Source organism: Chelonoidis abingdonii, chromosome 11 (assembly GCF_003597395.2).
Source record: "Chelonoidis abingdonii isolate Lonesome George chromosome 11, CheloAbing_2.0, whole genome shotgun sequence".
Lineage (NCBI taxonomy): Eukaryota > Metazoa > Chordata > Testudines > Testudinidae > Chelonoidis > Chelonoidis abingdonii.
In genome coordinates this window covers 40,477,748-40,492,286 of record NC_133779.1, presented here as the reverse complement: position 1 = coordinate 40,492,286, position 14,539 = coordinate 40,477,748, and the positions used below count along the sequence as shown (strand labels likewise).

The 14,539-nt window shown below is 56.7% G+C and overlaps 1 protein-coding gene across 3 annotated transcripts in view; it reads left to right on the top strand.

The window, feature by feature from the left end:
* ANO8 (anoctamin 8) overlaps nt 1-6,870 on the top strand; it is a 35,820-nt gene extending 28,950 nt beyond the window's left edge. For 2 of the 3 annotated variants that reach the window (XM_075070930.1, XM_032797355.2), the window contains exons 12-18: nt 523-597; nt 974-1,117; nt 1,874-2,593; nt 2,902-3,093; nt 4,642-4,773; nt 5,189-5,299; nt 5,726-6,870. In XM_075070930.1, the coding sequence (XP_074927031.1) occupies nt 523-597; nt 974-1,117; nt 1,874-2,593; nt 2,902-3,093; nt 4,642-4,773; nt 5,189-5,299; nt 5,726-6,406 (2,055 nt within the window). In that variant the 3' untranslated portion in view covers nt 6,407-6,870. The remainder of the gene's footprint in view (nt 1-522; nt 598-973; nt 1,118-1,873; nt 2,594-2,901; nt 3,094-4,641; nt 4,774-5,188; nt 5,300-5,725) is intronic. The other variant, XM_075070931.1, reaches the window with a different exon arrangement.
* Nucleotides 6,871-14,539: the final 7,669 nt, after the last annotated feature.

Sequence of the window (14,539 nt, the reverse complement as noted above, 5' to 3'; positions counted from 1 at the left end):
GTGTGGTTGCTGCTGAGGAGGGGAGGGTGCCCTTGCTGGGAGCAGCCGCAGCTGTGCATGGTGGCTACCACAAGGAGCCGATCAGCAGCTGCGGCCGCCAGGAGAATCCTTCAACCCAGGTGACCCCAGCTTCGTGCAGCTACCACACCACCCCCTGCTGGTTGGCAGCAGTGACCATACCAACCTGTGGCTTTCTGAGAGGGAGGGGAGCCTCCCTTTAGCTCTGGCTGCACGCCCAGTTTGTCATGCTGAGGGGCCCCGGCTAAACCCTGGCTGCTGACCGCTGTCCCCCAGGACCCCCCACACCAGAATCCCAGCATGCCGGGGAGACTCCTGCTGGTTGCAAGTACGCTGGAGGATTAAGAACAAGTGGGGATTCTAGAGCCTGCCTGGGACCTCAAGCTGCCCCCAGGCCTTTTGGGCATGAGTCAGATGTGGGGTGGGCTGGAGGCCCCGGAGCCCAATCCTGAGGGGGGCTTGACTTGCCGTTTCTCACTGACCCTCCCTCTCTCTCCCCGGCAGTTTCAGTTTGTAAATTCATACCTAAGTCTTTTCTACATCGGTTTCTACCTCAAAGACATGGAGCGGCTGAAGGAGGTAAGGGGTGTCTCCTCCCTGGGATCCTGTGCTGGGCTGGGGAGGGGAGGGCGGGGTCCCTGCGGAGGTAAATCCATCTGGGCTCTCAGCTCAGTCCCAGGCACCCAGCATGGCCCCCTCTGCTGGCACCCAGGGCTTGCGCACCCACAGCCCCCTGTCGCCTTCAGACAGAGCTGTGGATGCTGCTCAGACCCACGGCGTCTCAAGTCGGGCCCCCAGAATCACTGGCCCCCTTAGGAAGAGAGGCTGAAACTTTCCATTGGCTCCCGCTCCCATCCGCATGCCGGGCCGCCCTAAGCCCTGCCTTGATTTGGGGTCTCAGTTGATTTCTCCTTTTCGTTGTCTCTCTCTCTGTGTTCGTCTGTCCCTTCCACAGCTCCTGCTCATCTTCTCTCTCTCCCAAAGCCTCGTGCGTCAGCTCAGAGACGCTATCCTTCCCTTCATCACCCTTCAGCTCCACCTCTTTCTCATCTCCTTTAAGGGCCTCCTGAGCTTTGGCTGGAGCCTGGCAGTATCCAAAGTAGGAGGGGTGGCGGGCGGGGGCAGGCTGTGCAGGCCACCCACTGGCAGATTCATCCTACGTCATGGAAAGTTCGGCTGCGTGGGTCAGCCCAGCTGGCTGGACAGTCTGACCGTCCGCCCGGGGAACAGCCGCGGGACCTTTCCGGTCTCACTGGGCGCAGGGGAGCCTTTGAAAGCAAAGGAGCAATAACACGGGGCTGGGGGTTGAGATATGGGCCTTTCCCCTCTAGGGGGCACCAGCTCTGGCCCCAGGGCGGGGGGACTGGCTGGCTCCAGGGGGCAGGAAATGGGACATGGGGCCTTTCACTCAGGGCAGTTGGTTGCACGTGACAGGGAAGGAGGCTCCATGGTTTTTGCCTCAAGGGTCCCAGTTCTAATTACACCCACCGGCAGCAGACAGAAATTTGCCGTCCTGTGCCGGCTGCCTGGGGGGTCTGGTGTAATGAGTTTGGCGCATCTCAGCTGCCAGCTGAAATTAACCCCTCCCCATCCCAGCAGCCTCAGCAGGGAGGCTGATCAACATCATATGATCAACTGCCATCCTGTGGGCCCTTTTCACCCCAACTGTGGTGGGTTTGCTGAGCCCAGAGTGCACCCCCTGCTCGCCCCCACCCCCCATCTCCGGGGCAGGGTAAGCCTCTGTAAAGTGGCTGCTTGAGGCCAGCCTGGGGCAGTGCTGCCAGGATGGAGACAGGCAGGGGAGCAGGTTTCCCAGATGTGACCCACCTTCCCGGTGCATCTGTCCCCTCCCCAGATGCTGGCCACGCTGCTCATCACCCGCCAGTTCTTGCAGAACATCAAGGAGGTCTCCCAGCCCCATCTCTACCGCAAGATCCAGCGGGGTGACCTGAGCTTGCAGAACATCCGCGATGTCTCCCACACCATCTTCCGCCTGCTCGCCCAGAGATACACGGCGCCCAGGCCGGGCCCTGAGCCCCGGCCTACAGAGCAGCCGGCCAGGCCGGGCCCCAAGCCTGAGGGCGCAGGCAAGGGGCCCCAGGGGGAGAAGTGCCTCAACGGGGGTTGTGGCGTCCCCGAGGAGGAGGAAGAGAAGCAGGAGTCGGACTCGGAGGACGAGAGTGTCCTGGACTGCGGGCTCAAGCTGAAGAAGGTGAGCTTCATCGAGCGGGCCGAGCGCCGGGGCCGGGAGCTGGGTGCCATGGAGGACGCCAGCTTCCTGGAGGAGGGCAGCCCCACCATGGTGGAAAAAGGCATGGACCCTGCTTCCGTCTTCGAGCTAGCTGAGGAGGAGGAGGAGAGCGACGGGCCCTCTGGCAGCCCCCTCCCAGAAGCCAAGGAGCTGGCGGTGACCCTGCGGGCCCGGCGGGGCCGGGTGGCTGAGAGCCAGGAGGAAGAAGAGGAGGAGGAGGAGGGCAGGAAGTGGAACCGGACTTCCTGGATTGACCCACCGGAGGAGAACTACTCCCCTCACCTCACCCAGGCCGAGGTGGAGAGCTGCATGAAGAAGTACGAGGTGAGGGGCTGCTGGGAACGGGAAGCCCCGTGCGCTGGCTTCTCGCCCCAAGGGGCTCCGTTCGAATCCTGCCTCAAGCAACAGGCGAGAGGAGTCTCAGTAATTGCCCAGAGTGCCCACGTCACAAAGTGCCCCTGGATCCACCCTGCTTGGTGTTCTCAGAGCTGGGGCGGGGCAGGATTGAGGGGCATTGGCAGAGTTTGGGGTAGGTGGTGGGGGGCAACCCAGGGCTGGAATTGCAGGGGGGACTGTGGGTTGGGATCATAGGGCATCAGGGACTTGCACCAGCATGACTTGTCTCCCCCCAGGACACGTTCCAGGATTACCAGGAGATGTTCATCCAGTTTGGCTACGTGGTTCTCTTCTCCTCCGCCTTCCCCCTGGCCGCCCTGTGTGCCCTCATCAACAACATCATCGAGATCCGCAGCGATGCCTTCAAGCTGTGCACCGGCCTGCAGCGCCCCTTCGGCCAGAGGGTGGACAGCATCGGGCAGTGGCAGGTAGGGAGTGACTGGGCCAGTGGCCGCGTCCCCTTCCCCGCAGGGCAGCGAGAGCCACTGGGAGGGTGGGCACTCGTGTGAGGCCCCACGCATGGCACTTTCAGTCCCAGAAGAGGCTGTAGAGGGTCCGGATCGTGGCCTGCTTTGTGCTGCCAGGGGACTAGCCTGGCACAGGGGATCCCTGCAGGCACAGAGCTGGCACGGCCAGGCACCCAGTCCTGAGGATCTGCTACCCTTGGGAAGCAGAAGAGGAGCCAGGGTCTATTTGATACGGCAGGAGCCAGGAGGCTCCCCCCAGTACCCTACGCATCCTCTGTGTTCACCTCCCTAGTCTCCCTGGCTCTTTCAGACTTTCCCCAGCGCTGTGCTGTGCTCCACCCCAGAGGTGGCTGCTTTTCTCCGGCAGGAGAAACAACCATGTATTCTCTGTCAAGAGCTGTTGGCGGGAAACATGAGTTACTGTTTCGGCACAGGCCTTGCCATCCCAGAGTGTCCCTCGGGGACGATCCTGGCCTTGCAGCCTCTTCGCTTTGCTCTCTTCCTCAGGCTCCCGGTATCTGGGGTGGCGACTTAACTCTCCAGATGGGTCGCTCTATGCTCTCGCCCCAAGCCAGGGCCAAAAGACTCTTCAGCCCTGCTGGGCTCAGCCTTCAGCCCCGTTGTTCGCCAGCAGGCCCCAGGGGCAACGGCCTGTCCTACTGTCCAGCTGCTGGCTCCTGGGCTCCAATTATCCCCACCATCCAGGCCAGGTCTGCCCTCCTAGCCAGGGCCTCTGGCAGAGGGAATGATCAGACAGTGCGCAGCCCAAGCCAGGCTCCCAGCCCCCGCCCCAGTGCTGGGCTGTCTTCCTCTTAAAACCAACGCCCCCATACAGGTGTAGTGGGGTGAGGCTCATCGACCAGAGTTGGCTCTCCCCAGCTTGCTGGCCCTTAAGGGGGCAGGCTGCCCTGTTCTATCCAATGACAGGCAGATAGGCTGAGCTGTCCCCCTATCCCACAGGGCTAGAGCAAAGGCGTGCTGAGTGGAATCAAAAAGGCCCCAATTGATGACAACTGAAATGAGGAAGCACTTGTTCAATCTGTGGAACTCGCTGCCACAGGATGTTACTGGGACAAATACCTCAACGGGAGGACAGAGTGCTGATTTAGGGATTTCATTGGCAGTGGCACAAGCTGTGTGCCCCCTGCTCCAGGGGACAAGCTGGGGAGCTCTCTATTGCCACGTTCAGTGCGGCTCAGGGATCTCGTGCCTTCCCTTCAGCATCCGCAGGGACCGCTCAAGACACCCTTGGCAAAAGTTCAGCATGTCTCCTGCGTTGTCTTAGGCCGAGGGCTGCAGATTTGGCTCGGCCATTCTGCCATTGTGACAGAGGGGCGGCCAGGCCAAATCTGAGTCAGTGGCATTGTGACCTGGTACACAGGATCCATGGCCACTCAGATTTGGCCCGGATGCCCCTCCTGGAGAGGGGCTTGGTGAGATAGGCTGGGTTCCCAGCTCAGCGCAAGAGCCGGCCCTGGTGTGTCTCATCCCAGAGTGTTTGTCTTGCAGAAAGTGATGGAGGCCATGGGTGTCCTGGCCATCGTGGTGAACTGCTACCTGATCGGTCAGTGCGGGCAGCTGCAGCGGCTCTTCCCATGGCTCAGCCCGGAGGGAGCCATCATCTCCGTGGTGGTGCTGGAGGTACGGAAGTGCTAGCAGGGCTGAGGTTTGTTACTCCATGGTCTCTGGTTAGAGCTGGAGCGATGCATTTGCTTTGTTGTTGTAGGGTCTCTGGTTAGAGCTGGGACTGTGTATGCTGCTTTGTTATTGTAGGATCTGTCACTGGACCTGGAGCGGTGCATGTGCTTTGTTATCGTAGGGTCTCTCATTGGAGCGGGGCTGCTGCTGTTTGCTTAGCACAGACCGGAACAGCATTTGCCTGGGAGGGGCAGCTCAACAGAACTGCTCCGGGTTGGAATCAGAGGGCGAGAAACCCAGAGGGCCAGTCAGATTTTGGGCTTCTAACCCCATGCCGTTTCTAAAGCAGCTGTGCAGTGCCCTCCACTGGCATGGCCAAGACCCTCCCCACAGCTCTCTGCCTGTCTCCTCCCCACAGCACTTTGCCCTGCTCCTGAAGTACCTCATCCAGGTGGCCATCCCTGACATCCCAGCCTGGGTGGCAGAGGAGATGGCAAAGCTGGAGTATCAGCGCAGGGAGGCCTTCAAGGTGAGTCCGGATCCCAGGGGTCGAGCATCCGCAGCTCACACATCCCAGCTGCCCCAGCTGGGCGCGCGGCGCAAGCCTGGGGGGTGTCTCAGCCTAGATGTCTTGTCCCCAACCCCTCCCCTGTCCCCTTGCTGGTCATCTCAGCGGAGACGCCACAGGTGGGGTGGATCATGCACAGTCACTGGTCTGCCCTTTGGGTGCTGGTCCGGGGTGATGCACGTCAAGGAGCAATGTGGGGGTTGCTCTCCCTGCCACGGCCCCTCTTCTGCAGAGTCACCCCTGCCGTGCTCACGTGCCCGGGGCTGGAGGCACTGAAACCCCAGGGGAGAGGCACCCGGAACTGCGCCGTGATGAGCAGGAGGCTCCCCAAACCCCCTGATGTCCCATGCCCCTGCCAGTAACCAGCTGCTGCCCCCTCCCCCTCAGAAACACGAGCGGCAGGCGCAGCACCACTACCAGCAGCAGCAGCGGCGCAAGCGGGAGGAGGAGGAGCGGCAGCGACAAGCCGAGTACCATGCCCGCAAGGAGCGGGAGACCAGCCGGGACGAGGGGAAGCCCGAGACTGCCGGGCAGGACTCCGGCCACGAGAAGAGCCAGGCCAAAATTAAAGGGGCCAGTGGCTCGTCCCACAGCTCTGAGAAGCCCAAGAGGCCCAGCTCCCTGCTGGCCACCAACAATGTCATGAAACTGAAGCAGATCATCCCGCTGCAGAGCAAGTTCCTGTCGGGGGGCAGCGCCGGGGCAGCTAGCACCACCACGGCCCAGTCCCCGACCGGCAGCGAAAACAAACTGCCCGGCTTCCTGAGCTTCAAGTTCCTGAAGTCGCCAGAGACTAAGAGGGACGGGGGCACCGAGAAGGTCCAGTCACCCACCAAACCATTCAACCCGGGCAAACTGTTCAACTTTGGCAAGTCCGAGGGGGCTGGGGGAGGCGGGGCCAGCAGCAACGGCACTACCGCCCCCCCACCACAGCGGCCTGGCCCATCCTCCGAGGGTGGTGAGAAGCAGCCGCCCAGCAAAGCCCACCTCAATGGGTTGGTGGACGAGGGTGGTGTGGAGGAGGGTGAGCTCAGAGCCGAGGAGGAGAGCACAGGCCATAAACTCTAACTAAGCGGATGGCGGGCAAAGGAGCCACGGATCCCGGGTCTGTTCTTCAAGCAGAATTAGGACATGCCCAGCCTGGCGTGGGGCTCTTAGGATACCTCTTCCCCCTGCGCCATCAGGAGAGTGGAGGTGGGTGCGGAATGTGAGCAGTGACCCTCCCATCGGTTGCAGCACAGGAAAGCAGAGCTCGGCGCCTTGGGCCTTGAGACACCAGCTTTGGTGACGAGATCAGTAGCCTCAACTCAGTGCCAAGAGGCAGTTCAGCATCCTGCAGGAGTGGAATCGGGGGAGGGGGGCAGCAAGGCAGGGTTGAGGGGTGTCGCCAGAGCCCAGGACTGGAAAACTAGCCAGGGCAGGGGCTGAACGTTGGGGGGTAGAACTGCGTTGCAGAGGGGGTCCATGACACACAAGTACGAGTGACTTGACAGAGCAGTGCCTGTTGAATATCGAGGGGGCTGGGGGCTGGAGTAGCAGGGGGCTTGGGTTGGGAGTGAGGGGCATTGGTAGAGCTCCGTGTGTGCAGGGGGAAGTCAGGTCTAGGATAGGTGGGGGGGCTGGGGGTCGTGCCTGAGGGGCAGCAGCAGGACGACAGGTGGGTTTTCCCCCTTGAGCACGGGGGGTTTTCTCCCTGTCTCCTAGCTGAGTCGGGACCCGCTGGGGCCCTGTGCTCTGGGCACAAAAGGCTCGGGGGGCGGGGTGTGTGTGTGTGGGTGCTGTATGTGCATGTTCCCCAAGCGCTCCCTGTGGGAAATCTGCCCTAATGCAGCACCCAGAGCCAGGCACAGAAGCTGGCAGTGCAACCAGGGGCAGCTTGAGCTTAAAGCTGGAGGGGTGAGTCAGGCAGATGGGGCTGGGTAAGCAGAGGCGGCAGCAGCCCACAGCAGCCTTGCGCTCAGGAGCTCAGCTGGGGTGTGCTCAGAACTCCTTTCCCCGGCGTCCCAGGGTGAGTCAGGCTCCCAGGAAGGACTCTCCAAAGCTCCCTTTACTATGCCCTCCTGCTGAGCCCCTGGCATCACCTGCACCAGGTTCCCTTTCCTGCCAGCTTTGTCCCTGACTGCAGGTGTTTGGGCTGGTGTTGCTACTGCAAACACACACCAGAAGGGGGCGCTCCCTGCCTGCATCCTCATAGGGCTCAGCCTTTGCTGTCACAGCTGCCCCAACCCCTGAAACTGACCCCCTGTGCTCAGGTCCTCCTCAACCCCTGCTACTCTGGCGCCAACATCGCCATGACGGCCAGCTTGTGCGAAGGGTGGGCAAAGTGTCCAGTGCCCCAGGCAACAGCTGGCGATGGACTGGATGAGCTAATGGGCTTTTTGCATCCCTAAAATCCAGGGTGGCATGAACGGGGTTGGCGCCACACCCGCCTGACTCGAGTGGCAGCCATCCATCAGCCAGGGGATGGGGATCTAGCTCATGGGCCACCCTTGTCAATGTCTCTAGTCCCTTTGGCCCAGCTGGCTCAGTGCTCCAAGACCAGGCCGGAGCCACCAATCCCGCTCGGGCTGGCAAAGAGTCACGAGCATCCCAGCTAGGGGAGCAGGGTGGGAGGAACAGAGTGGGTGAGCCCAGGAATGAGGGGGTGGGGACACCAGCCTACAGGGGCGATGTGGAGGCAGAGATCAGGAGGAAGGGGAGGTGGGTCACCCCTCAATCACTCACTCCTGCGGTCTCACCAGGCGGCAGCTGGCAGAATCCCATCTGCACTGGATGCAGAGGGGAAACTCGCCCCTGTTCCAGCTCACCACCCCCAGAGCTTCCTCCCAACTCTGCAGCCTCGGAATGATGTGATTTTTCCAGTGCCAGGACATCTTTCTGCTTGAAGAACAGACCGAGGGGTGGGGCAGCAAATTTGAGCAACATAAGTTCCATGGTTGGTCAACATTTCTTGCACTAACCCCCTCCACCAACCTAACAGACTCTATTCCATTCTTCTTTAGACAACTTAAAAGGCGGAGGCAGGATCTGGGAGCTGCTGCATCCCCAATGTCAGAAAAATGTTGAGCTTTACTGTTTCCAGAACAAAGAGCAACCTGTAGTTATTTCTTCAGATTTCCATTGGCAGGGAAGAAGGATATCCAGCCCTCAGTGACTTTGGAAGAACTGGGACATTCCCCCTCTCCCTGATAAGGAGCTTGCACATAAACATCTTGGCAGACTGGGGAAAGAATCTGCTCAAGGTGGGGGGCTCAGTGGGGTAGGGAAGGATAAATAACCAATGGTCTTAGCAACCAAATAATTGCAGGGTCTGTGGAATTTGGGGTGGGCGGGAGGGATTGTCTTCACTTCAGCAGTGGGGAAATTTTTACCATAGTTAGTTTATAGTTTTAGCTAGTGCTTTAAAGACTGAATCTCAGAGGGTGGCTCCAAGTTCTGCAGATCACCCAGCGTTTCAGCAACACTAGGATTAGCAATCGAGCTTTCGGTCTGCTACGGCTAGCCCCTTATGTTGACAGGTCAGTGGCTGATCCACTTCTCTGCTTGTGGCTGGCTTAGCTTTGCGATATAGTTTTGGACAGGGACGGAGGAATCCTTGAATATTTACCATAGGGATGCTGTATGAGGAGGAAGGAGCTGGAGAGTTGGCAGGGCAGGAAAGGAACTGCCAAAGAGGCAAAGCGTCTATAGGACCATCCCGCCGGGTGGTGGGGACATGCCCACAATGTCCTGAGCAGAGAGATGGGGCGTGGCTGGCCCACCTCTGACATCCAATCTTTAGCGTACAAGTGGGGTTTGAAAGCAGCCAGTTTCCCCAAATAGAAGGGACCTGGAGTTCTCAGAGTGGGTCCTCCAATGGCTTATTTGCAGCTCCGTCTTCTGCGACTAGCCCAGTACTGTGACATTCCAGGCCTGGGGACACCAGGAGATATCTCCCAGGCCCGGAGTCTTAGGAAACAACAGTTGCTTTTTTTTTTTATTTTTTCTCCACAAAAAATGGTGTTTCTGTCTTATAACCAAGCCATTCTGTAGCAGCAATAAAATAGGCCAAGGTGTGTTGAGGATCTAACCGGAGCCAGAGAGATGTAACACAGGCTGGGGTGGTGAAACTTTCCAGCTAGGGCTCAGCCTTCTCTCATCTTCCACTGTCTAATGGACAAGAAGGGAGACAATCCGTGTGTAGAAAATACCTCTGTGCTACCAGCCACAAAAGATAGGTAGGGTGCGGAGGCAACAGCTGGTGAAACTGCTACGATTACCTGCCATTACTCAGTTTGCTTGGTTGCATGGTGAATGGATGTTTAATACCGCTGCATGGGGGCCTAGTGTTTCCTTAAATGCAGGTAACCCTGGTATCTCCTCTTTGCAAGATCAGACAGGGCTGGGTCATGCTGCTCAGAGCCACGAAGAGCCTTATGGACATGAAGGCTGGGGCAGAGTTATCTAAAGAACAGGGAGGGAAATCCCCTCCAGTTATGTGCCTGGATTTCCCTTCCTCAGAGATCTGCCAAGAACCTTCTCATCTCTCCCCTGCCCTCTTTGCAGCCTTGATCATGGCCATTCTTGTCTCACTGAGATGGACTAGAAGGGGCCTCTCTCCGGGTGGTTATTATTGAGCAACTCAGCATCTCTCTCGCGCCCCCCGGCCATTGAGCGTGCTGCTCTGTAGCATGTCAGCCCAGGGACTCGGGGCTGCTAGGCTCCCTGGCTGTGTGTCAGCAGACACATCCTGGGTCCTATGATAGATGGCAGGAGCTGTGACTGTCTCAAACTGTGGTGCTTTGGGGTGGGGGTGGATACAGGGTCACCCGAAGAAAAATTGGGACAATCCCAGAAAGAGCAGGAAGGATGGGAACTCGGGATTCCAGGGGGCCAAGCGGCCGTGGAGACTGGGCATCAGAAATCCAGCAGGTGCTGGGAACAGCTGCTGTATCAACTCCTCCTGGCTGTCACAGGTAAGGGCAGTACCTGCTCTGCACACAGCAAGTCGGCCTCTCTACCTCCCCCCTTTCAGCTACCATGGAGCAGCAGCTAGAGAGCAGAGCAGTGGCAGCTGTAAGGTGGGGAGAGAGCACCCCTCCCAACCGTACATTACCCCAGAGAACCTTCCAGGCATCCCAACTCCATCCCAAGGTCAAGGGTGGGATGGAGGAGGAACCTAAGAGGCCTTTTCCATCTGCCTCTGCTACACTCATAGGAAATGCTTGTTACTAGCTTATTCCTCTGCTGTCAGCGGTGCTGATCCCATGCCAGCAGCTGGGCTTTGTGGCCCTACAGAAAACCTGGGCCCAAATCTTGCCCTCCCTTCCAATCTCTTTGACCGAACCAGGGCAGACTTTGACCCTAGTTCTACTAAATTAAGGTCTGGATGACACCAGAGGTGGCAAGGTTCCTCCCAACATTCAGTTTCTCTGATGACTCAACTCTGATGGCCATTACACACACCCAACATTATCACCTTTCCAGAAGGAGATCTTCTCTCCTTTGGGGGTCCCAAGGATTCTCCACCCCTCCAATTATTTTCCACTGTTTTATATGCTTCACCCTCCCAGGAGCAGAGAGCTAGGCAGGAATCCTTCCAGGGCTGGAGGCGCTGCTCTGCAATGGTGCAAAGTCATTCCTCAACTTCTTGGCGCCACAGGCAGTCCAAGGAGGGAACCCCAACGTGGCTTTATTGTGTTCAAACATCATTTTAATTTGTTTTTATAAATGATCCGTGTTCAGTTTGTTGAAGCCAACTCTTGTTTGTCATTGTTTAAATCACGCTGGTCTTAAAAGAAGCAAGCTCTTATTATGTTCACATGAGAGTAACACTCCTGAAACTATATCCTACAAGCGCCACTTACCAGGCCCCCAGCAGTCCAGGGAATTTTTAAAACATGTTTCTCTCTAAATGTATTTATATGAATATCTGGCTGTCTGGTGTCTCTCTTTTCCTGGGCTATTACTGTACAAAGAGGGAAAAGATTTTTTTTTTTGCTGTTTTATTTCTTTCAATTGAAATTTTAAGAAAATAAAGGGATTTATTTATTTCTTTTTGCCATATTTTTGTAAAACCTGCAGAAATGCAATAAAAATATATTTCAACAAACATAGGTATTGCCATCTGCTGAATTGACTGGACAGTTTGCAGGCTGCCTCAGCCCCGGGGAATCACTTCTCCCAGTTTCTGGGCCTATGGACTGTTTAGTAGATGTCTCCAGTGTCCTATTGGCTGTCACCAATAGCTTCTGCCATGTGAGGATAATAAACAGGATTAGCAGATGTAGGGGCAAAAGGGACCCTGGCGATCATCTCACCTGACCTGCACAATGCAGGCCATAGGTTTCCAGGTATGCGAGATGGGGAAAGGCGTGTGTCTGAGAGGTTGCTTCGTCTGCCCCAAGCGTTTTCCTCGAGGGAGCCCAGCGAGGTTGCTTTTGTTTTGAGGGTGACTGGATTAAATACAGGAGTGGGAGCCAGGACTTGTGGGATCAGTCCCAGCCCTGGGGCAGGCAGCCTCGTGTGGGGTTAGAACAGAAAACGGGGAGTCAGGATTCTGGGTTCTAGTCCAAGCTCTGCCAGTGACTCATGTAATGGCCTTGGATGAGTCACTTCCACTGACCCTGTCTCAGTTTCCCCAGCTGTAGAACTAGGGATAATAAAGAATCTTACAAGGGCCAGGGCCTGATTTTCCCCTCACGCAGAGGCAAGATGTGGGACATGCTGTTCTGTGCCCCCCCCCCTTCCCGACTGATGTCAAACACAGCAGGAACAAAGGGGAAAGGGTGCCGGTGCCAGGGCAGCGATGGGCCTTGCTTCTATCCTGCCCCAAGCAGTGAGAACACAGGGCTAGAAGCCAGGACTGCCAACCCCAGCGGTTCAAAAATCACAAGTCTAGCCCCCACAAAACCACAAGACTGCCTTAAAAATCATGAGGTTTTAACATCACACACGCGGGGTTCTGGTTATTTGCCTCCTGGTGACCAAGCCCCGCCCCCTTTTGGGCAGGGGGGGGGGGTCATCCCCAGGCAGGGGCTGGAAATGTTTGTTTGGCATATATGAAATCAGATCCTCCCCACCACCACCACACACCCCCTGACTCCGGGAGCTGGGGCTTAAAGAGAAACACCAAATCACTCAGAGGTTGGCAACACTGACATCTCCCGCCCCACCCCCACCCCCTCATACACAGCCTATTTGGGCCAGGGAAGGGGCTGCACCCACCCTGGACTGGCTCTGGAGGACACCCTCTGGGTGGGATGGACTGACCAGGCCCAGCCAGAGGGCTGCCAGCCCCTCAGCAGCAGGTCACCAGAGGCCTCGGGCCAGGCCCTCAGCATGGCACAGAAAACACACAGCTCCATCCAACATAGCACTGGAGGCTAGCAAACAGCTGGCAGCTCCAATCACCTCCTCCATGCACTTGTAGGGCATTCCCTCACCCCAAGGGCATAGCGCACAGGCCTCTAGGACTCATAGCTTGCAAAGGCTGGCTAAGGGCAGCACAAAAGACTGAGGGAGGTGTAGTTCACTGGGGCAAGCAAAGCTGATACTTCGTGACCTCCAGCAGGTGGCTTAGTGATCCTGGGGGCAAATGTATCCCTTCACTTTTGCAGCCTTTGGCTGCACTTCGTCTTTCCTCCCCTGCAGACGAAGCCACATTAACTGTGATGTATTGCAGAAGTTACAGGCTTGGGCATGGAAATGTGCCCCAGGGATGAGGTTGCCTCCACCTATTCCACGAAACAGTTAAATCCACAGTAGGCCCTGGACCATGAGAGCTCTCTGCATCCTCCCTAAGAGTAGGAGGTGCCACCACACAGCCCCAAGGAACACAGGGACGATACCTACCTTGGAAATATAAGTTGTTCTACAGCCCACCAGCACTGCTTAGGCTAGTGGGCCAGTTCAGCAGGCCACCAGCACCACCAGACAGTGGGGCAGACTGGAGTGAGCAACCCCTGAGAAAGGCATGAAGTTATCCTGGTGACTATTCTATACCTTTCAAATAAATGAGTAAAGCAGAGCTTCCTGCCTCTTCCATCTGAGAAGCAGGTTATAAAACTGCTATGAATAGGCTTGGAGCAGAGAAGGGAATGCAGAACCTTGTTTACTTAACCAAATAAAGGGGTAGGAGGAAGTCACAAGATATACTCACACTGCATGACTTGTACCTGAGAGATAAAGGGGTTAGTACACTGGTGATCGAGCTTCAATTCCTCGATTGTCACTAATGAAAAATAAAGTACGCGCAGTCACCTTCTACAGCTAACAAGGAAAAACGTATCTGGGATGAAGGGTAGTTTCTGCCCTGCTCCAAGTGCCATTTCCAACTCTGAAGCAGGGCACTTGGAGCAGGGCAGACTAGAGAAGCTACAGCATGGCATTTCTAGGCGGCTTCACCCACCCACAAAGAAAAGGAATAATTAAAAGCTGGATGGAGAACAGAATGCTCTTTCTGTAGGATTTGTAATTTGTTCTCATTTTGACTGAAAATTGAAACAAATTTCAAAAAGTTCTCAGCAAAAAATGTTCACAGAATTTTGTTTTAACATAAGAACAGCCATAGCAGGTCAGATCAATGGTCCAATAGCCTGTCTTCCAACAGTGGCCAATGCCAGGTGCTTCAGAGGGAGTGACTGGAACAGGTAACAAACCACTCCCAGTTTCTGGCAAACAGAGGCAAAGACACCCAGAGCCCGGCCTTGCATCCCTGACCATCTAGGTTAGTGGCTGTTGATGGACCTATCCTCCATGAACTTATCCAATTCTTTTTTGAACTCTTATAGTTTTGGCCTTCACAACATCCCCTGGCAACGAGCTCCACCGGTTGACTGTGTTGTATGAAGTACTACTTCCTTTTTTTTTTGGTTTTAAACCTGCTACCTATTAGTTTCAGCGGGGAAGCCATGGTTCTTGTGTTAGGTCGGTGGTCCCCAACCTTTTTTATCTGGCAGGTGCCAGATAACGAGCCACGGAGGACCATGGTGGTGGACGAGCATCCGCCGAAATGCCACCATGTGGCAACATCAATAGGCTCGCTGCCAAAATACCACCGACAAGCAACGTCCTCCAGAGGCATTGCCACCGATTTTTGGCGGCATCTTGACAGTGATGCCTCTGGAGGACGCTGTTTGTTGGCAACATTTCAGTGGATGCTTGTCTGCCGGCCAGTACACAGGCACACTTAGACACCCCGGTGGGCGCCATGGTGCCCCT